Raw genomic sequence first — 23,812 nt, forward strand, 5'->3', positions numbered from 1 at the left:
TTTTACTTCTAAAATATCCCCGTTTGTTTCTCAAGTTAATCTTCAGTCCGTTAAACATCACTTCAGTGTAGAAAAGCCGAGAGCAATAAAACACCAGTAGAAGCCAGCAGAAAACATCTTTCAGTTCCGTTCCTCCCTAGGCTATTTCACATGTACGATGAATCATTATGCGTAATAGTTGGACTTTGTCCAGTGTTGGGTGCAAATCATAAATTGGCACATGTTGACAGTATCGCTCTTCTACACTATAGAGGGAGCTAGACCACCGCTAGACTCCTGTTACCAGCTGCAAGATTATTACAGGCTTTTTAAATAAACTAAGTATTAATTAACAAAAAACATACATGCAGACATGCATAAGATATAATAATACATCAAGTTCTTATGGATCCGATATTGGAATTTTAGGGAAACTACCTATCCCTGATTACTTCACAAAAGTGCAACAACATCGCCCCGCCCTCAGCCAACACGGATTGGATAGTCTGTCCTCCTGGAGTTTCGGAAAACCCTGTGATTGGCGCGATAAGTTGTCACTCAATTCAGCGGGGAGTGTTTCGGATCCTGGGAGGAAGTGAATGATTCGCGTTTGCACTTGACGAGGAGAAATCATATTGTTGGGGAAATTAAGCGTGTATTCGCCGAATTTTAGCGGTTAAATGAGATTAAACCGGTGGACGTACGTCTTTTGTCACGGTATGGTTTAAAGGGATACTCCATTTTGGACTCAGAACTTCATAGCTTTGGATCAACTTACGTTCACAGGAGGTTGGAGGAGGACACACTTTGCTATTGTTCCAGCACACACGAATGTGTGTATGCGTTTTTGTGTATGTGTGTACTAAACTGCCCTTTGGCTTTATGGCTACGAATTTTGAACCTATTTATGGACTCTCAGAGGATGAAGTAAGTACTGTTTTTCTAAACCATGCCATCTTTAAGGCGGTGCATGCCTCCTACCATATTAATACTGTATGTTTATTGTTTTTCACATCCTGATTTCAGTTGATGTGAATTTGCATTGTGACAAATAAATAGGAAACATTTCCTTAAGCCTAATAGAACGATTTTATGGTTACAAATATAAATATGAAGGTTGGTCAGTATTTAATTGCTAATACTGGCCACAGCTTATGCTTCCACGTTTCCATAAGATTCAATAGGATATCTAGTGTTAGGAATTGTTAAGAAGTCATAAAAAATGTAATATCTCAAATCAAATGCAATTCCAGTTTTAAGTCATCTAGGGTATATGTGCAGATTTTTAAGATTGACAGCTCACCTGTCAAATATCAGGTTGACATATCAAGATTTCTGGCTCTGTTTAATGCTCTAAATTTGAGACACTTGGGATGTTGTTGTTATTGACATTGGCAGTTTAATTGGCTGAAAGATGGATGATTTTGATTCCGCATTAGTCATTTATAGTTATTTGTAGCAACACACTTATAGCTTTAATGATATTACCTTAAAGGAACCATGTGGGATAAAGAGGAATGCATCATAATCAAGATTTATCTGTAGTTACTCGGTGCAACCAGTGTTACGGTGTTTGTAATGATGTTACAACAGATTTTGTAGCAGCCACAACACCGTGTTGTTTGTCATAACAGGGCCCCGGTGTAACCGCTGAAAATTCAGGTCAACTGTCTTGAGAGCTTGAAGACCGCCTTAGGCAGCAGGTGTTCGCCTATGATTCATTTGGATCCATTTGAATGTATTTTCTACCTCTTCTCTTTCTGGCCTACTAGATCTGTCATTTAGTTTTTAATGATCATGGTGATATAGTTCAAAGCCTTGGTTTATAGGTGTAAATATCAGTGAAGTTTTTTATTTATTTATGTAGGTTAGGCTGTGATATTTGAGTCCAAAGGAGAGATATTAGTCATGTATTACTGTCTGTACAAGTTGGCAGGTACGTATTTAAGCCTGTATCACATGAAATTCGCCAGTCAGCAATTTCTAGAAAGATATGAGACCTAGCACGTAGAGCATAGGAGGTTCTTAAGGGGGAAATGTACTAAAGAACTTTTAGTTGAAAACCCTGAAACTATAACCTAAAAGAGTAGGCGACGTAAATTAATAATTTTGGCACTTTTTTTGACAAACATCCCTCATTTCACTGCCTGAGGAAGTTCTCCTGATGTGTGTAAACTTGATTTGATTAAAGTGAAAAGGAAATGAAATTTCACCCTATGCATTCTCTAAATGCTATTTTGACATTATCAACTTGGGAAATAATCATGCCGGCTCGACTAATAACAGCTAAATCGCTAAATGGTAATGGTTGGAGGCTGTGGATTTGCTGAGCTGTTTTGAAGTAATAACATTCCTTGATGGTCGGCACATTGTTACTTTTCGTAAGCATAGCGTTATAGTCTGCTTAACTCTGTTGTATCTCTGTTGCTTGTCACTGCACCAACTCTTATTGAGAATGGATAATATATGGAGTATCTTTGTCACTGTAAAATTGCTGCAAAATTGGTGTTCGTAATGAATTCAATCAAATTCCCTCCACAGAACCATCATGTTGATGTACTATCCCAAATCATCGCACAAAACACACTGCCATGCACCACACACACAGATGACATGCATTATTTCATTAGTATGTGACAGGCATCCGTCAAGTTGCCTGGCACTCAGTCCTGTGGGATCCCATTTCTTGATCTCTGAGTTCTTGTCTCTCTGCTGCGCTTGATCGTGCCTTTCTGCTCCTATAGATCTCAGTTCCCAAGACACTGTGTGTACAGAGGAATGACAAGCTCTCCCAACGGAACAGTCTGGAAATTCTTATAGACAGAACTCTTATGGAAATTTAGACCCCATTTGTTTTATTTCTGTTGAGTCATCTTACAGATGTATTGGATAACCCTTGCGGAAGAACATCGTAGCCGGAACTACTTCTCTCTGTTTATGTCTATGAAGAATCACAAAGGTACTGGGTTACTCCGCCGCGGTGCCCCCGAAGCAATCTAAAATAGTCAGAATATAAACACTTGTTATAGGTGCACCTTAGTGATTCAGGACAAGCTAAAAACACGGTTTGGAAAATGGATTCATGGTGTACTCGCTTATTATATTAATTTTTCTACATTTTGAACACAAACAAAGTTACGGACCGCAGCTCTGATTGGTTGTTTTTTACTGGGAGCGGATGACTTTCTGCAAATGGCAATAGGACCACTGGGAGGAGCCAGAGGAGCTTGATTTTTTTCACAGATTATCTGTCTCATATTCTACTGTCAGGACATAATGACAGGTTTAACAAATATGTAAAACGTATTTTTTTACAAAAGTTCCCTACAGCACCTTTAATTAAAAAAAAAAGAAAAATTCAAGCAATTTAAAAGCATTCCAGCAAGGCGCTAAAGACAACTCCATTCTGACGCGCAAACCCCGGATTGAGTTTCTTTCTCCATCATTCTTGCATTTGAAGGGACAACTTTGTAGCTTTAATAAGGATTAATCTATATTTAATTTATACAGTGGAGTATACAGGGTGCGATCTACTGGGCGTTATTTTGTTGTATTTTAGAGACTATCTCTGTTCCTTGCTTGCACACAAGCTGTATCACGGTAATTTTTACTAAATTAAGTTTGTGTGGAAATACATTTAGTCTGTAAACGGCTGTCCATAGAGGCCAGTGGTGCTAAAGACGGACGCAAAGAGGAGAAAACACTGTAGCAGGCAGAGCAAGATCACTGTCACTTTTGACCAATGCATCCTTGCTGGATCTTGAATTTACCAATCAAATCTCATGAATGTATGAGTGCATGAGTGTTCACTAGTTTCTGTTCACATCAACTGTATTGTTGCATTTGGTCTCCTAATTTTCAGATGTTGGTCTGTTTTGGCTCTGTTGATGTTTTTGAACACAAAAGCATGTCTTTAAGGTACAGTATAGTGTGTGAGTATTAAATGTGTGATGCATACATTGCTTGATTCTGGGAGTGTCCAGTTTGAAAAAGAAAGTACCTTTACCTTCTCATCAGCTCATATCATCAGCTGCTTGTTGATCATTAGATAGCATAATTATTATTCATGTGCAATCCTTCACCTTAGGTTAGCTGTATATTGTCAAAAGAAAAACCTTGCTAGGAATCAACAATAATCTGATGATTTGGCCTTTGACTCGAGTATGCTAAAAATTTGTTTGCGTTGAGGGAGGACACGCAAACGTTTATTCGATTGTGCACTCATGCTCCGCATCATGACATGGAATGTGATACAGCGACATGCTGTCACATCATCATCATTAAAAATACATAAGCTGTAGTTGCATCAGAATCATGTTTTCTCAATCCGTGTGACATGTCTCTGTGCTTGAGGTCCCAAAATGGAATTAGAAAACCCAGGAACCATTAGACCCCAGCCAAATGCCACAAAATCTACAGTTACTGTATCAAATATAAAAACAATTTTCCTTTTGATATGTGCCCTTTATCCCTAAGGGGGAGTATATAAACACCCATATAGATATCAGAAATGTGGTGCTTTTAAATTGAATGATATTCTATTGTTTGTTAATGCTGAAGTGCTTTTCCTTTTACCTTGCTGTTCTGTACTTAATAAATGTGCGCTGCACTCTCTCTTTTATAGCCAAGGTCAGCGTTTTGATTTTTACATTTTTGAAGTATTTGATACAAAAGCTTTTCAGTTTGTGTCTATTAACTCTAAGTGAATTACAAGAGTAGAGAAGCGTTTGTTCTTTAATATTTTGGAATGCACCATGGTGATAATGGTGTTTGATGGAATTTTAGAATTTGGAATTTAAGGGCATGGAATGTCACGTCTTTAAAATTAGAAAGTGTGTTGAATTCTGTCTGCAATTCAGAGAGTAACTGAGTTACCAAGTAAAACTAAACAATAGGCCCTAATTAAGTATTCCACACATAGCATCCACATGCTTACAGAAGGTCAGGGGCACTGCAGGTCAAATCTGGGCTGTTTTCACCCTCTGCACATCCCTACGGATCCCATAGAACAACATGGGAAAAGTATGTTGTTTAAAGGGAATCTTGAGCTTGCAAACTTATCAAACTTGCAAACTTAAGAAATTTTTCTTGAGGAGCAAATCAGCATATTAGAATGATTTCTGAAGGATACTGAAGACTTATGGTGCTAAAAATTCAGGTTTATGATCACAGGAATTAATTATGTATTTTAAAATGTATTAAAAGAGAAAAAAAAGTTTTGCTATAATATTTCAAGATTTGGCTGTTTTACTGTGTTTTTGATCAAATAAATGCAGCATTGGTGAGCAGAGAAAACAAATTCCTCCAACATCAAGAGATTTAATGCTTGTTTTATGATTTTTGTCTGGCAAATAATAAGTCTTGTTACCTAGAAAAGTAATAGCACATATTAAAATAAGAATTATCTATTAAAATGGATCTTAAATGATAATTATGATATTGTTAATGGCCTGCTGGGAAGAATTATAATTTCACACTCACTGAAGTTTCAAAGCAGTCACATGCAGGTTTCTCATTTCCTGATTGTCGCGTAAAAAAATTGACATACCTAGTGCTCCTGAAAAGTGTTTTGCAAAATGAGCATGATGCCATGCTTAGCATTAACAGTGAACCTTGCATTAAGGCAGATTTAGTTCTGATGACACCAGGTGTCATAATATTTTGAACGCCATTGATATGGAAATGCCCCACTAAGCTCAGCAGTCTTGATTATCCAACTGCTGATGGAAGCATCTTTACAAATGCTTTGGAAATCTGTGTGTTTAGACAGGTTAGAGACAGTCAGTGTATAATGTCAGAAGCCCTTTAATAATAACTCTGTGAAGTGAGAGCATAGATCTATGTGATTCATAAGCACATCATAGACCATAATTCTAAAAGAAAGAAGTATCATGGTTTCCACAAAAATATTAAGCAGCAGAACTGTGTTGATAATTCAAAGAAATGTCTTTGAGCATTAAATGAGTATATTAGAAAGATTTCTGAAGGACTCTGTGACAGTCTGAAGGCAGGAGAAATAATGCTGAAAATTGCCATCACAGGAATAAATAAAATGTTAAAATACAGTAAAACTGAAAACCGTTATTTTAAATTTTGATACTGTTTTATTGTATTTGTTAATAAATGCAAATAAAAAAATGCCTAAAAAAATGAAATGTTAACTGAATAAATTCCTTACTGTTTTTTGTTGTTGTTGTTCAGAAAACTGAATCTCACCAGTATTGGCATCCAAAGTCTGTCTGTTTTCTACTTTACACTTAATACAAAATCTATAAAAAATAGACTGTGTACTAATGAATTTGCATAAGCTCTGAACAATGGATAAAACAAAGGCAGCGAATAATAATAATAATAATAATAATAATAATAATAATAATGGAAAGCACAAATATACAAATTAAACAATGTTTAAGATTTTTTGTATGTGTCCAGTTACAGAATCTGAATATTCAAATGTAAATAGCATTACATAGTCTTTACTGTATAAATTAAATGTAGGTTAATTCTTGTTAAACTTCAAAGTAATTCAGTAAAGAGCCACTGAGTGGTTTTCTCCTATTTCATTTCTTGGATTAACATTAAAGACACTGACAGCAGGTAGTAAATTAGGCACAGTCATTTTAAGAAATAATACATCCAATATGATACACATGCCATTTCAACGGTTTACTTTTACTTATGGCATAACCGAAATTTTTTTTCGAGAATACTTTCGAGGTGACAATTTTGTATGTTTTCGTCATTTCAAGGGCAAGAATTCAGTATTCAATTCAGTGTTTAAAGAGCTGTAGACGCGGCTCTCTGCATATGCACCCTGTGCACCAAACAGCGCGGACCCGAATTAAAGGGATACTCCATCCCAAAATAAAAGCTTTGTTCATCTTTGGAACACAATTTAAGATATTTTGGATGAAAACAGGGAGGCTTGAGACTGTCTAGGAAAGTAGGAAAAGCATCGTCAAAATAGTCCATCTGCCATCAGTCATTCAACAGTAACTATATGAAGCTACGAGAATACTTTTTGTAAATGAAAAAAAAAACTAAACTAATTACTTTATTCAACAATTCCTCTTCTCTGTGTCTCTCAAAATCAGCGTAGCAACATTTTGGCAATTCTGAGCAGTATGCAGATGGAGTATGCTCTTCTTTATCAGCTGCGCCACAAGGATACATTTTTTATGTGTATTTTCGCTTTGGTTTGAAAGCAAAAAATGCATCGGTGCCGCGTGGCTGTTTAAACTGGTGAGGTGTATAAGTTCATTTAGCCATGGGAGGAAACTAAGAAGAGTGCAGTTTGGTGTTTGCGCAGCTCTCTAACTCTGTTGAGTTTTTCTGCATCTTCTGTTTGAATGCTTTAAACTTTTTTGAATGTTTAAATGGGCATGGCTTATAACACGTCCTGTTGATAAGCTTTCATGATGAGGCACAGGCCGTCTTTTTACACTGGCCTCAGGCAGTCGCCTCCCCTCTGTCCATGCCACTTTACTAAAGATATGCTCCTCGCCTATTTTTGAAGTAAGAGTGTGTGCTTGAATATTGTTTTGCATGCTAGGGAACATGTATCCACCATACGTCATTGCGTCGCTATAAACATTGATATCGGGATATGACACTTTTTGAAAAAAAAATGTATACCGGTATTATCCTGGACGGTATGATATGGCACATCCCTACTGCTAATGTTTTGTACTGTTGTCTTAAGTGGCATTTAAGCCCATATTGTATTGCAGTCCAACCATTAATAGATATACCTATTAGATATAGATATAGATATAATAGAAACCAAGGTTTCCCAGTTGTGACCTGATGATACAGTATATGGCATGGAAATACCAAACTGTCATTGAACTAATCGCTGGGTGTGCACAGGAAGAACTTCGGCTTTCTAAGAGGCTCGTAGAATCTTAATCCTAATTATCCAGCTTGACCGCAGCAGCCTGAGTAATACTTTCCTGCCATCTTACGTTGGCCCTGAGACTTTATTATTATATCAGTCAAACATGTTAATTAGGGTTGCAGCAAAGCCATTCCTTATACTTGACTTGAATTGAGCCAGTACAGTTTTGTTGACATAGTAAACATACCACTTTATTTTGATTGCATGGGTTCTTTGCTGATGTTTACAGTCAACTTATCGTTGAAGTTTGTTGTGGCTGACGTAACCTGGTGGTGAAACATCTGAGCTTGTAACCAAATGATTGTATCCTGATCCATCCACCGTCTTATTCTTGAGCAAGACATTTAAAGTCACGTTACTCCAGGGGGACAGAAGTTGTTTTGTGTAAAAATATAGGCCTATTCTAAATAACTATATAGTAATTAGTGGTCCTGGCTAATGCTAATTTTAACATAATTTTGTCTCATTTAAAGGCATATGTACGTTTTTTTTTTTTTTTTTTTAGGAAATTCATGTTGGTAATTTCATTGAAAGTAAAGATGTTTATATTGTTACAAAATAATTATTTTTTTTCTTTAGCAGGAGTAAAGAGTAGCAGCCCTTTTCTTTAGTTATTACTTAATTTTTTTAGTGGTTTCTTGTGTCCTCTTCTAATCCTTCTTCAGTGGTCCTGGCCTTCATCTGCAATACCAATGAGTTATCATTTCCACTAATGGACGAAACCCAGTCATCATCTCTGCCCGACCAATTCATCCCCTCAAGTGTCTGTCTTGAGTGTGTGAAGTAAGCAATTGAATGCATCGCGTTAGAACGGAAGGTGGGTTTGTAACTCTGGGTCTTGCTTGCCCTTCTGTAGTGTTTTTCTTTTAACCTCAAATAGAGAATGGTGGGACGATCAAGGAAATAATTACGAGTGGGAATGAGTGCAGCCGTGTCGAGTATTATCTTCAAGCTTCAGGTTGAGTTGAGTCTCAAGGGTATGTTTTTTTTTTTTTTTTATTGTTGAAATAGGATGCGAGGAAGAGGTTTTTGCTCAGTTATAATACATTACAAGGGTCAGAAGAGTGTGTATTTTAATGCATGTAAAAGGAAAACGTGCATTTGAAATTCTTACAAGTCAGATGTTTTCTTCCCAAAACCTGCAAGAAAGAATAAGAATTATTGGTTTCAATTTGCAATGTAAGTTCCAAATAGATTTATTTTCTTTGAAATTGCTTACTTGTCTGAAAGCTTAGGTCATTGTTATTTCTGTTTAAAGACGTATACATAATAATATGTGGAAAACTTCCTTGACATTTCTCTTGTTGTGTCATCCTAGACCAGCGCTTGAGCTCTGAACTGTTTTTTTTCATAGGAGTGATTGGAGTTGAAAGTTAATGCTGTTCTTTCTTTGGCAGTTTATTTCATAAAGGTGTGTCGTGAGTCTGTGTTGTTATGGAACAAGTTCTGGTGGTGTGATTTAAGGTGAGGATGGATACTGAACATTGTGGAGTTGGATGAGGGAGTGTTCATACACTACTCACAAAAAGTTAGGAATATTCGACTTAAGGGTGAAATTTATGGAAAATGTAAAACGTTCATGCTACAGTGATATTAAATCATGAAAGCAGGGCATATAAGTAGAAGCATGAAATGGCCATTTCTTCATCTCAAACAATGTATTGAAACATAAGCTAACAGTGGTGGGTATACCACAGCAAAAAAATCAGTATCTCAATAACTTGTCATGTGTCCATGAGCATCAATTATAGCATGACAGCAACTTCTAATGCTGTTCACAAAACGACTTATTGTCTGCTGAGGCATGGCATTCCACTTTTCTTGAAAGGCTGCCCTGAGGTCATTGAGGTTCTGGAGTGCGGGGTTATGACCCTCTACATAACGGCTCAGCTGATCCTATAGGTTTTCTATGGGATTCAGGTCTGGAGAAAGTGCAGGCCACTTCATTTGAGGTACCCCAGTCTCCAGCAGCCATTCCCTGATGATGCGACCTCAATGAGCTGAGGTATTGTCATCCATGAAGATGAAATCAGGCCTTTGTTGCTCATGCAGAGGCACAATGACTGGATTTATGATGTTATTCAGGTAGTATTGGCTTGTCACAGTACCATTCAGAAGGTGTTGGGCAAATCTGTATTGACTAGACACACATGCCCAGTCTGTAACACCAGGCTTGTCTTGATCCATAGCGTTCTCCTTGATGTCTCCAACAGCGTTGGCGGCCATCATTTCTGCTCAATGTGAATTGACTTTAATCAACAGCACTGAGGCCCACTGGTTCCTTGTCCAGCGCAAATGCTCCCTGGCCCATGCAAGATGATGACGCCTGTGCCTGGTGGTGTGGTCAGGTACCCTTGCAGGTCATCTAGCACGCAGAGTCGCAGACCATGTTGATATAAGTGGTTTCAAGTGGTCTGATGTGACACTCTGGTGTCTCTCACCTCCTTTAAATGTGCCCTGGAGTTAAGTGGCATTCATCATCAGGTTCCTCGGGGCACTGTTCACAATTAGGCAGTCATCAGCATAGGATGTGGCCAAAGGACGTCCACTTCTATGGCTTTCTGTGACTCTTCCAGTCTCTCTGTGTTTCTGTTGCAACCTGCTGATGATACTCTGTGACAATAAGTGGAAACTTCCCCTCACAATTGCCTGGCCCTGTTGATCAGTTGTTATGTGTTGTCTTTGTCTCATGATGTCAAAATGTGAACAGCATGATGAAGAGGACTGTAAATACAAAATGTCATTGAACCAGAGCATTTAGTGGTCGATTTATGGATCAGACACTTGTTATGATTTTTTTGCAGGTTAATCACTTTGTTAGACAACAGCATGTTATGCACTAAGTACTGAAATATTGAACAGATGGACATGTTCATTCAGAAGTTTAGAGAAGGTCAAATTAAGTTCACCTGTAAAGGTTATATCGTGCATTTTAAGTGCATTCTGAAATTTTACCCGAAAGTTTTGTGAGTAGTGTATACGGAATGAGGGGAAGAGCTTTGTCTTCATCTGCAACTGGACACTGGTTTGCCCTTAATGACCTGGAATGTGAAATATTATTGAAATATTATTACAATTTAAATTACTTTTCTATTTGAATATATTTTGAAATGTGATTACTTTTGCCTGTGATGACCAAGCTGATTTTTCAGCACCATTATTCAGTCATTAGTGTCACATAATCCTTCAGAAATCATTTGAATATACTGATTTGCTCCTCCAAAAGCTTTCTTATTTTTATGAAAACAGTTCACATAACAGTTGTGCTGTTGTTTGACATGGATATTTGTAAAATTATAAATGTCTAGTGTCACTTTTGGTCAATTTAATGCACCTTTGCTGAATAAAAGTATTAGTTTCTTAGAAAGAAAAAAGACTGACCCAAAAATTTTGAACAGTATATAGTATTAATTATTTTGTTTTTTTTTTTTTTTTTTTTTTTTTTTTTTTTTGCTATGAATTCTTTGATACTGAAATGGCTTAACATGAGTTTTATCATGCTTTCCCAAAATTTATTTTATACATTTAAACACATTTTTTTTATACCAGTAGTTTTCTGCAAAGAAATCTGTTTGCATTTTATATGAAAAGCACAGATCAATCGGGGCCACCCGATGTGATCACAGTAACACCCTATTGCCTGTCAGAATATAACGTCTTTCCTATCTCATCCAAATTGTATTCGTTCTGTAATAATTAAGTCATAAATGGCAGGCATGATAAATAGAAACTGTCACACTGGTTGTTGTTGTTGTTTGTCTCGGCTGCACAAATGATGCATGTCTACATTTGAGTCATGTAGAGAGCAGAAGTGGGTAAAGCAGTAGAAGAGGGCCTTTCTTAATCTCTACAGTGCGTCATTTCTGGACTGGTGAGCTTCAAAAGCTGAAAGGGTGAATAAGATGCTCATTGTGTAATCGTGAGTGTCATGAATAGCGATTGAATGCAGGCCAAGGTGATGTTGGGGCGGGACGCTCTTATGCAGAGTGGGAGTCGTGAAATGGTGGTTGTACCTATTGCTGAAGAGCATATGAAGGCCAAGCTGAGAAGTTTAGACGCCTCATTCAGCCATAAGACAATAAAATGGTGAAAAATAGTGGTGTTCTAGAGCTAAAGTACATTTATAGCTCCCAGAGGGATTTATTTCTCATGTGTCTATTAATAAACACAAAAGCTTTTTTGGCAGCTGCTTCCTTCTAATTTCTTTAAGATGCTCTTTTTTCATCCTGTCCTGGAGGTGAAATTAGGACGCTCTCACAAGTTGGGCTCAGCTTAATTTAGGCTACTAGGCGAAATGTTTTTTTTTTTTTTTTCTTCTTCTTCTTCTAGATTCATCTGAGATATTGATATATTCATGATGGTATTTTTCTGTGTGTGTCATGTTTTGCAGAATGAATCTCGTATTCTTCGTGTCAAGGTCATTGCTGGCATTGATCTGGCGAAGAAGGACATCATTGGTGCCAGGTAAGGAAGAATTAAAAGATGCGTCCAGAGAGACCTGTTCAGTCTATTCATTCATTCATTAGCAAATGTTGGAAGCTTTTGGATGTGTGCGCGCATGAATGTGTTTGTGTATTTGCTCCTTTAGTTATGTGCCTGAATAACTGAACTTCACTCTGTGAGTCTCTCTCAATTTAGACAATAGACTTATCCAAACAAATGATCTGTCTGCCAGGAAAGGAGCACAAAGGGAACTTTTGTGCAGAGTTGCAAGTTCTCTTTATTTAACTCTGAAGTTCTCAGGTTCTAAAGTCAGAGGTCAGAGAGTGCGTAAATTACTGACTGTCATTTGTAAACATACCACTTAACTTTTTGAATATTGTAAGTTTAATGTCAGATGGGCATTAAAATTGCATAAAGCTTATTTGTTATTTTATAGGCCATTCACAGCATTTCATGCTGACTTTGACTATATCGATCTCTACGCACACCGTGGCAATATAATCATAACATTTTTAGTTTTCTCTCCAGACTGATATACTATTTTATGTACGCACACACACACGTTTGTTTTTGTGAAAAGAGGGGACATCCCATAGGCGTAATGGTTTTTATACTGTACAAACTGTATATTCTATGGCCCTACACCAACCCTACACCTAACCCTAACCCTCAAAGGAAACTTTGTGCATTTTTACTTTCTCAAAAAAACTCATTCTGTATGGTTTATAAGCATTTTTGAAAAATGGGGACATGGGTTATGTCCTCATAAGTCACCCTCTCCTTGTAATACCTGTGTCATACCCATGTCGTTATACACAGTTGTGTGCTGATATGTCACAAAAACAAGAACACACACACACATATATGATTCCAATCAGCTTCTCTTTGTAATATGGCACAGATTCTTAAATCTTAGCTTCTTAATTAGTCAGTCAAACATTATATTATGGTATTAAGCAATATTTAAGGATAGAACTTTAGTGATTAGAACTAAAACTTGATAACCATGTATGAATGCATATTTGTCATTTTAACTGAACTTAAGACTTGGAGGTGATGCTTAAGATATTTTTGGTCATTGAGTGTTTCTGTTAAAAAAAAGTAATAGATCATATAAATTATTATTAAAAGATAATACTACTACTAATTCTACTACTATACTAACAATATACAATGCATTACAGATTGATGAGCTGCTGGGTTCATGAATATTAATCACGTTGTCTGGGTTCGGTCGAACTGATTTGCTGAAATCAAAACAGGGATGGTAATAGTTGAGCGCCAGCCAATGAAATTGCCATTTGCGCATTAGCTCCGCCCACTACCGGAGAAACCGGAATATTTTCTCCTTGTTCGAAAGAGTTGAATAATTCTAAATGTACTCCACTATTTTGACAGGAAAATAAAACAAAGAATATGGTTTACATGTAGCGTGTCTATTCAGTGTGGTAAAACTCTCACTCTCTTTCTTTGCATGTGTGAGAAACAGCACTATCAGCAAAGCGACGGCGAGTCGTGCGCCTTCACACACCGTTTACATTTCGGCAAATACAGGTGCACTGTGCTTCCACTGAGATGATTGGAAAAAATACAGATCGCTCGATGGAGAGAGAAGTTCTGAAGCGCTCAGTCAGTGTTCAGCGAGTGAAAATATATCTGTGCTAATCTTATAATAGCCTCGAACACACACTGGCGAGTAAAATCTAAGAATTTATTAGCCGATGGCTAAATTTAGTAAAATTTAGTCGCATATGCGAGTGATTTATATTTAGTGATATATCATATTATATTATATATTATATTATATAGATTATATTTGTCCATGACTGTCAGTTTTTCAAACACCTTTAGTTAGCTAATAAATAATGTGAGTTAAGGTAGAAAATAATAACCACTTGCATTTACTTGATAACCGTTGCATTGTCCAACTTTGTGTCAAAATGCAGTATCATTTTACTACTATTTTTATGGGGATTAGGAAATTTTGACATCCCTATTGGAAGTTTGTAAGTTATGTTTATACCATAAAATTGTTAAACATTTACAGAACCTAATATAAATGTAGCTTTAATGCTGCTAAGATGTCTAAGAAAATTGGTTTTTGTTTTGTTTTTATTTTAACTTCAGACTTGTGCCTTAAGAGGCTCAGGGAAGGTTTGGTATCAAATTAACCTTTGATACCAATACATTGAAATTCTTAAAAGGCTAAACAATTGGCACCTAATCACAAATCTGAGTTGAACTTCAACTTCAAAGTGGAAGTGTCTGGTGCTTGGCCCTCTGTAATGATAAATATCTGCTGCCTTATCTGCTGTTCCCCACTCTGTTGCATAATGGACTTATATTTGTTTTTGTTGCCTAACAGACCAGTGTATTTCTTTCCTTTTTTCTTTCACAGTCACTAACCTCATTTAGTCCAAGACAAAGTGCCACAATCACTTAACTTAGAGTAGTGTGTTATATTTGAGAAGTATTCTATTACTCAGCTAAGTTACTATAAAAATAAGAAGTTTTTTTTTTAATGTTTTTAAAATGAAACTCTTATGCTGACCATGGCTGCATTTTATTTAATAAAAAATACAGCAAAAACAGTAATATTGTGCAATATATTATTACAGCTTAAAATAACTTTGAGGAATAAAATGTTAAAAGGAATGGCGTGCATTTAAAATAAAAATATTTTGTAATGTCTAAACTGTCACTTCTGATCGAATTAAAGTGCCCTTGCTGAATAAAAGCATTAATTTCCTTCCTCCTAAAAAACTTTACTATACCCCACTCTGTCAAAAAGTGAATATATCAGAGTTGTAATGGGTGTTTACTGTCCCAGAGGATGCAAACAAGAGGGCTTTAACAAATGTTAACCTTGGCTAATTGTCAAAATTGGTGCTACAACAAATAGTTGGTAACTTGATAATAACACAGTCTTTTTTTAAGTGAGTCAGTTCATTTAGCGGCCATCTTGGCAACACCACCAGGCAGCTATTTTCCAGCCATTTTCTTATAATGTATGTATTGTGACTGTTGAGCTGTGGGAACTCTTGTGAGTTCATATTTGCTGCTGCCATAGGGTTAGAGTGAACCTTGGGGTAGTTTTGTAACCCAATCATATGCAAATAAATGTTCTACATTACATATAACCGGCCATGCATCTGTCAAAAAGGCATCTGGTTCTTTTTACTGAAAAGTAGTATTTTTTTATATGCAGCAGTACGCTGTCGTCAAATGTTAGTTTTTTTTTGTAAATAAACATTAAACGGCACATTTTCTGCAAAAGCCAGTTTTAATTCAAACAGGAAGAAATGTATGTGTGGAATGGCTTGAATTTGTATTATTTCTTTCTCTCAGTTCTCTCTTTCTTTTCATCTTTCCTGCTCCTGTGGTGTAGACGTCACTGCTCCTTCTGTTCTAACTGCGCTGATCTACTGTAGGCTCCATGAGACCTGTCTGCTCCAATCACGGAGTCCTAGAGAGAGCGAGAGAGAGTGTGTGCGTGTGTGTGTGTGTGTGTGTGTGTGTGTGTGAGGGAGAGAGCGCATTCAACTGTCAGCATGAGTGTGTGTATCCCAACATCCTGTCGGCCATAGATATGCATTCTAATACCATTATGGGTATCTCCTCTATGGGCAGCTTGGTTAACGGCATGAGTCTCTTTCTGAGTCTGGCATGTTTGGTTCATGAGGACCATGCTACATCTGTGCTAATTTAAGCAAAATACATGCAGCTGAGCAAGTGGATGCCACAAGGCACCCTCACAGATGTCTGAACAGAGACTTTTCTTTTCTCTTGCACTAATCTGAGCAAAACGCACTGTTTTTGGATTGGGATTCTTTTATCCATATATTAGTTTCAGTACTTTTTGTTTAATTTGAGTTTTTATTAATCTTTGTTGTTATCCAAGTGCTAGCAAGCTTAACATTGAACTGTATAGTTCTTAAACTCTGCGTTTTCATTTGACAACAGATTACTATCATCCTTGAAAGCCCTTGAAAATGTCAATGAAGCTGCAGTTTTTTGCACATACAGTTGATAATCCTGTTCACCTTTGGTTTAATTGATTTGAATCAGTTAAGTTTAGTGAGTTGAGAGGGTTCTCTGCCTCAGAATCCCCTTTTAATTTGTATTTCCCACATTTCCCCTCTAATTTCTGCTTTTCGCGCGCAATCAAGTAAAGAGCCAAGTCCCCTGCAAAGACGCCCAACTCTATGGTAACAGTGCACACTGTTAGTGACCTTTAACGTGGGAAAATGACAGTGATTTAATGGTCTAAGATTTCTCTAGCGCTGACCCACTAAAGTTCAAAGATCCAAGAAATTCCAAAGCAGACAGATTTGTCCAACTCTTGACTTCTGTCTTCAGGCTATTTTCAGAATGATTTAGCCATTTTTGTCAGTTTTTAAAAAAAAATATTTATACACTTTACTTTTATATCTGCACACACGAATGTCACTCATCATATTTTTTTATCTTCTCCTGGAAATGACATTTACTTTTATAGCTGGAGAACATCCGACTGTTCAAAACGCTTAATATGTTTACCAAGGCGAGAATGTCCCGTCTCATAATGTTTTATTCTAATAAAGAAAGCCGAATCCTTAAACATTCAATTAGAGGCAACAGGAAATCCAGAAATGCAATAAAAAATCAGAGAAGGCCGTTTCGGCTGCACAACAGTTTAAAGAAAAGCAATAAAAAAAAAAAAAAACTGTTCCAACTGTTCAGTAAATGAAAAATGCTGAGTTTGACTTTCCGCCTAAAACCTAATTTGCACACATTTACTGATTAGAAAAAGTACCGTGCTGGTGATGATGAATGAGACAGAAATATATGAGCTTTTGCAAAAATTATGCATTTTCATTATGCATATTTTCAGTTTGCAATTTTAATTAGTGCAGCTTGAAGGGTAATTGAAACGCAGCTACTGCTCTTAACTGAAGAACTTTAATACTGCTTCTTTAATAAGAATCAATTTGTAATTTATACAGTGAAGTGAATATAGTGTTTTATTTTTATATTTGTTCATAACATTTCTTGAATGCTGCTGCCAAATACACCCACTGTACCTGAAAAAATATTATGTGTATTTGCACTAATATTGCATTGAGATATTTTTGGTGGCTCATTGCGCTTAAAAAAAACAATGAACCACGTCCCTCATTATTTTCTCATTCATGCATGAGCATTGGGAACCAACTGAAATGTGCCCCAGTGTTTTTCTTTAGAAGTTTATAATCTGGTAGAAATAGGATTATCTGGAAACATCAGACGCAATCCAATACGCATTAATCCACAAATGACTTAAACTGTTAACTTTTTCAATCTGGCTGACACTGCCTCTGAGTTCAAACAAACCAATATCCCAGTGTAATTTATTTACTCAAACAGTACACTGACTAAACTGCTGTGAAGAGAGAACTGAAGATGAACACAGAGCCGAGCCAGATAACGAACAAAACATTGACTCGTTTATTGTCCTTCTCCGTTCAAAATGAGAATCAGTACACTGGCACCAAATATCAATATTTTGATGAATAAAATAAACAGTTTCTGGTCCCCATTAACTTAAATATATAAAAAATATATTTAAAAATAGTGTGGAAGTCACTGGAGACCAGTGTTTGGAATAACGGCGTTTAAAAGAACGGTAACGCGGTAATCTAACTAATTACTTTTCCCGTCGTTACAACGCCGTTAACGTTACTGAACGTTAAATGCGGTGCGTTACTATGCATTGATTTAATAAACTATGCAATCCGAACACACCCCTGGCTCACACAGTGAGTGAGCAGGTGGGTTATTGACGAGATAAGCGGTTGTGATTGGCTAAGGAAGAGTCATGTGTTTCATGGTAGCCAATCAGAGCCAGTGTTTTTACACACATGCCAGCACACGCGGCTGCGCCAAACACACAAACACGCACGCAACAGTCAGCTACACAGAGATTCGCAGCAGAGATGGCGAGTGAGGAGCAATCCGATGAAAAGTTGGCATTTTCAAGGTGAAGATATAAGCACTACTTCAAATTCATTGTGGTCAAAGGCAAGAACATGCATGTAAGGTGTACATGTAATGTGTGACACACGCATCTAAAAAGCTAGTGGCCAAAAACACTTTTCTTACAAAGATAATACTTGAAGTGCAGGATAAAACTCTTGCTGTCTGTTGACGTGCAATAAATATTGAAAGTTATGTACGAACACCTGTCTGTTCTACTCATGTCATTAGACTTGTGAAAACTGCAAAAAAAAAAAAAAAAAAGTACAAATTCTCTTACATGAAGCAACTTTTTTTTTTCTTTTTTTCTTTTTTACAGTAACGCAAATAGTTACTTTCCCTGGTAACGAGTTTTATTATAGAGTAATTCAGTTACTAACTCAGTTACTTTTTGGAACAAGTAGTGAGTAACTATAACTAATTACTTTTTTAAAGTAACGTTCCCAACAGTGCTGGAGACACCCACATTCTTCAAAATAACTTTCATGTTCAACAGTAGAAAGAAGTAAATGATTCTCTGCTGAATTTTCAGCAGTTTAGACTTGAATGAATAGAGAGAACCTGCACTTAACCTTTTCACAGGCATTCTGTTTTCATAGCTAGACAGATATCATGATGTATCATTATAGGAATGTCTAGCAATGTATCAATTATCGCAGAATTGCTGTATCCTGCTGTTATTGGGATCATGATTCCCACCCCTGCAAATGATGTGTGTTTGTGAATCAATGGTTATCTTTGTAGCATATCTCTTAGTCAAAATAATTTTTCCATTGCGAAGATGTAACAGATTTATTACTTCATTATTTAATTGCCTGACCAGCCAAAGGTACATTTTATAGTACAAGATGAGAAATAAGTGATGTATCAGTATTGTTAAAATAAGAATTTACTGTTTAATAAATACATTTAATCTTTTCCAGTTTTGTGTGTATTCATTTTTAATGTTCATTTTCAAATTGGTTGTTGTGAGAAGGTCTTATATGTATTTTTGTCTCTTTACTTCCTGTCAGTGATCCTTACGTCAAACTCTCCCTGTATGTCACTGATGAAAACCGTGAGCTTGCCTTAGTACAAACGAAAACCATCAAAAAGGTAAGTTTTATTCACACTCAGTAGCTTGTTTGTGACAATAAGGTTTAGTTTGTTTCTGAGAAATTTTAGGATGACTGAGAGAACTGAAAGCACCCAAAGTAAAGAAGCGATGAGAAAAGCATCTGATGGTTGAAGATGCTAAAGCCAGTACCACTAGGAGGAGTACTTCCATAGACCTGTGGCACTACTGCATGGGCTTTCATAATGATATCACGCCTTGAATAATATAACACAGTTGAATCAATTATAAGAACCGAGTACCATTTAAATGAGTGTTGATGTGACATTCATAGACCCTCTTAAAGCCAAGTGCATGCTTTGTTTTGATGAAAACGTATTCTAGGCCAGACAGATAATTCTTTAAAAATGTTTTTAACAGCAGAAAACTGTTTTGATGCATGTATAATATTGTTCTTTAGAAAATGTAAAGCCCTAATTAATCTTAATTTAAATTTTAACATGTAATAATTACATTTACATTATAAAAAATACAAAATAATTAATGTTAAAAAAGAATAATAAATACTGTTACAAATATATTGCTTATTGTTTGTTAACACATTAACCAATGTTAACTAAAATATGGACCATATTGCAAAGTGTTGCAAATATAGGAGTGAGAATAATTATTAAATATTATTAATATTATTAATATTAATTCATGTAAATTAATTTGGTCATTTGTTAATTGTCTGAATAATAATTAATAATTAAGGAAGAATTGTTAATCAATTAGGCTTCATATTCTCGAAGTATTTTTTTTCCTCTTAATTTTCTTTGGAGGTTTCTTTTAGACCACTGAATGAAAACAAAAAGTTTGGTCTGCCTTGGAGCAGGCGATAAATTGATTTAGCTAGTCAGTCAGCATTTGGGTCCATTCAGTTTCATTAAGTCACTCCTCAGTAAAGTCCTTACTCTGGAGTCTCCTGTGCTGAGACTGCAGACTCTTCAGGTTTAGCTGACAATGCACTGCTGTGGAGCACAAGCCTCCTTGTTCCTCTGGTCTCACTGTTGATGGATGCTTTAGACGTCCTGCTTTGATACACTGGTCTGGGAACTCAATGGCCTGTGGCACATCAGACAGCAGAGCATCTTGTCATTATTATCTGAATGAAGATGTATATTTTGGCCAGGCATTTGAAAGTGTAAATATACTCATTATGAGCTATATCTATTTATATGGCTAATGCACTTTAACCTTAATACATTTTTGTGTGTCAGGAAATGTATTGCACTCATTATTGTTAATGGAAATGTTGACACTAAATATCCATAAAATAGATGTTTTATATAATTGGGACACATGCTCATCAAAAACCTGATATTTTTCCTTATTTAGTTACGTGCTTTGAGTTTACATACAGGTTAGCATAGCTTGTGAGATGCCAGTCTAAATTGTTTCTTACAAAAGGCAATTAACTATTGGAAAACTTTGTGTGGACAAAGATAAATAAGGGTGAAGCTGCTCTGCAGGCTGTGACAAGATTCTCTGTTAGTTAGGAGATGACAACTGCATGACCCTCAACAGTCATGGAGATGGATTGACCTGTGGCCGTTTGGCCTGGAGTAAGAGGAAGTCACCCTTGTCTAGGTTTAGCTTAAGGTGATGATTAGTTATCTAAGCAGGAACGTGAGAGATGCAGACTGTGAAGAAAGTGGAAATGGAGGGAGATTATAAGATCTAAAATTGAGTTTCATCGGCATAACACTGCTAAGAGAAAGTATGTGGTTTGATAAAAGAGTACCCTGTGGTACTAGTAGTTGTGGGAAGGCTGTTGAGTATGTAAATTGACTTAATTTGGTCATTTACCAAGTAGGATAAAAACTAGGCAAGCAGTTGGCTGTCGGATGCAACGGGCATGTCAGGAAGAATCAAATTGGAGGAAAGAAATTGGCCTGGCCGCCATAAGAGATGCAGTCACTGCAAAGAGAAAGGATTTCAGTCCACCAGCATGATTTGGCTTGCAAGGGACTTTATACAATAAGGAGATTGGCAGATTGGTTTTGCTGATGGTATAAAATTATGGGATTAAATGAAAAGTTTTTTTAGTAAATCAATTCAAAACTTGATTTGTCCGATCATCACGTTATATATATATATTATGCAGATATAGATATAATATATGTAAGTCTGGAAAGCATTTATATATGGTTAAAAGGCTGAAAAATATTGAGATCGGCCAGAGCTTCCATCAGTTATTACTTTGTGTTCTTCTTGTATAATTTACACCTGGGTGTGTTCCTACACTTTAATAACTCTAAGCATTTTCACAAGCTTTGGCACATGGTTCACAGACCAATAAATCAGATTTATTTAAAGCATCCAGCATGTCTGTGTGTGCGAATCATATCAGTGCATACGTTTATAACCTGCCCATCAAGGAGTCTTTGTGCAAATGACATTTTAATGTGCTACTTTGAGACCACATTGAGAATCTGTGATTCACAGTGTAAAATGTTTGTGGTATTTTGTGGTAATCAAATGCTGGATAACGTGAATATGGTATTTTTATTGTCAGTTCTACTGTCATTAACACAAAAGAGTGACATACAGTACAAGCTACTAAGAAATTCAGAAAATTTTAAGTTCAATGTTTTACTCCGATTGTACTGATAAAATACATTTTAATAAACAGTTTTAATGTTTTAGCAAAAATGGAAAGCATTTACATGTTTTATTGCATATATTTGTTTCTCCATTGCTTTAAATCGACTGAGGTACTCCTCTGAGGACATTTTAAATGAAGCTGTCAATCAATCTGCTGTGTTGACTTAGATTAAGTTCTTCTTCCACTTCAAGGATCAATACCAGTCAAGGATCTGGTGCACTCTCTCTGTCTGAATGTCAGCACCCACCCTTCTTTTGTCTCTCTCTCTTCTGTTTTTCTTGTCTCTGTGAGCGACCGTAAAATATTTTATTCAAGTATAGTAAATATTAGCCAAGGTCTCCTGTTTTAAATTTCCTTTGTGTTGTAAATCTTATCAAGTCAATGGCAAGCAGCTTGTCACTGCTGTAGTTAGATGATGAAATGATCCAATCCACTTTCTCCATCAGAATAATTTTTTTTAGGTACCCTACTGGCTTTATTACTTAAATTTCTTACCAAGTGGGTATAATAATTCAGAATTTAATTAAGAATGTCTTTTAAATTCCAGTTTGATTCCTAAATTTGAGTTGAGTGTTGCAAACAAGATGTAGATTTGTAATTTGGTTTTAAGGAGGAAAAATCAACAGACATGAAAGATCAACAAACATGTACATGAAGCGTTTGCTAAATCTGTTTTGCCAATATTGAGATTATGAGATTACCGTATTATCTAAGGATGCTCTTGCTTTCATTTCAAGGTGACTTTATTTAAAATTGACTGTTTTTACCCATTTTTTTTATGTTTTTTAACAAAAAATATTTGTGATCAAACCTAAATTGGCAGACCCCCTGCTGTACCGCTGCTAAAACCCCTAGGGGTCACAGACCCCCTGTTGAAGACTCTTGCTTTATTCCCCACCTGTAATCAGTAAAAGTGGAAATCAAAAAAAGATTTTAAAAGGTTGAAGAAAAAAGCAGGAACTCTCAACTTTGTAGAAGCTAAAGTACAATTTTGTATCAGTTCATTTTGTATCAGTTCATTTTGTATCGGTTGTGTGAGCTGAATGTAGAAACGTGTAAATGAACATGGTTTTGATTCTTTTTCAGACTCTCAATCCTAAATGGAATGAAGAATTCTATTTCAGAGTAAGTTGCTTTTTCTGTTATTTATTGATTTATTTTTGTTTATCCTCAGGTAAGACAAATCTGGCTCATGTAATCCAGAAATACACCTGCTCTGAAAACTACCAATGATTTTGTACTTGAATGTTCCCTACTGTAATTTTTATCTGTGATTTATGCTTTATTGAATCTTAACTTTGTACAGTGCTATTTAAAAAATCAACACTTTAGAACTATATTTCAGAATGCACATCTGTTATTTATACCTAATCTTTCAGCACCACCACAATCCTAAGAATCTATTATTAGAAGCAGCGTGTACGTTTGTGATGTCAATGGCCGATAATGTTGCTTGTGTGTAAAACGATCTAGTGAAAGATTGTGGGCTGCTTCATTTAGAAATCCATTCACAAGGACGTGATTTATACATGCTATTCTAAGCCCACAATCATGACCCCACTATTCATTAGAGTACCTAGATTTACACCTGAATCTCAGAAAACAGCCCTGCCAGTAAAAGAGTTTTACAGTGTATTGCACATTGCAAATGCATGCTTTGGATAATTAGGTACCTTGAATGTGACTGTGAAATGTGTGAGTATGTGCATGTGTATTTCTGTCTGTAGCTTCATATATATAAATTGAATTTCATCAACAGTGGTTCACAAAAAACGTACATTCTTCTGCCATGTCT

At 36.2% G+C, this 23,812-nt stretch overlaps 1 protein-coding gene across 3 annotated transcripts in view; it reads left to right on the forward strand.

Moving 5' to 3' along the window:
• The first annotated feature begins 560 nt into the window (after window positions 1–560).
• Window positions 561–23,812, forward strand: part of LOC113063935 (E3 ubiquitin-protein ligase NEDD4-like) — a 70,361-nt gene continuing 47,109 nt past the window's right edge. For all 3 annotated transcript variants that reach the window (XM_026234398.1, XM_026234399.1, XM_026234400.1), the window contains exons 1-4: window positions 561–906; window positions 12,267–12,340; window positions 19,327–19,408; window positions 23,104–23,142. In XM_026234398.1, the coding sequence (XP_026090183.1) occupies window positions 811–906; window positions 12,267–12,340; window positions 19,327–19,408; window positions 23,104–23,142 (291 nt within the window). In that variant the 5' untranslated portion in view covers window positions 561–810. The remainder of the gene's footprint in view (window positions 907–12,266; window positions 12,341–19,326; window positions 19,409–23,103; window positions 23,143–23,812) is intronic.

The sequence above is a fragment of the Carassius auratus genome, chromosome 46 (genome assembly GCF_003368295.1).
Source record: "Carassius auratus strain Wakin chromosome 46, ASM336829v1, whole genome shotgun sequence".
NCBI classification, from domain to species: domain Eukaryota; kingdom Metazoa; phylum Chordata; class Actinopteri; order Cypriniformes; family Cyprinidae; genus Carassius; species Carassius auratus.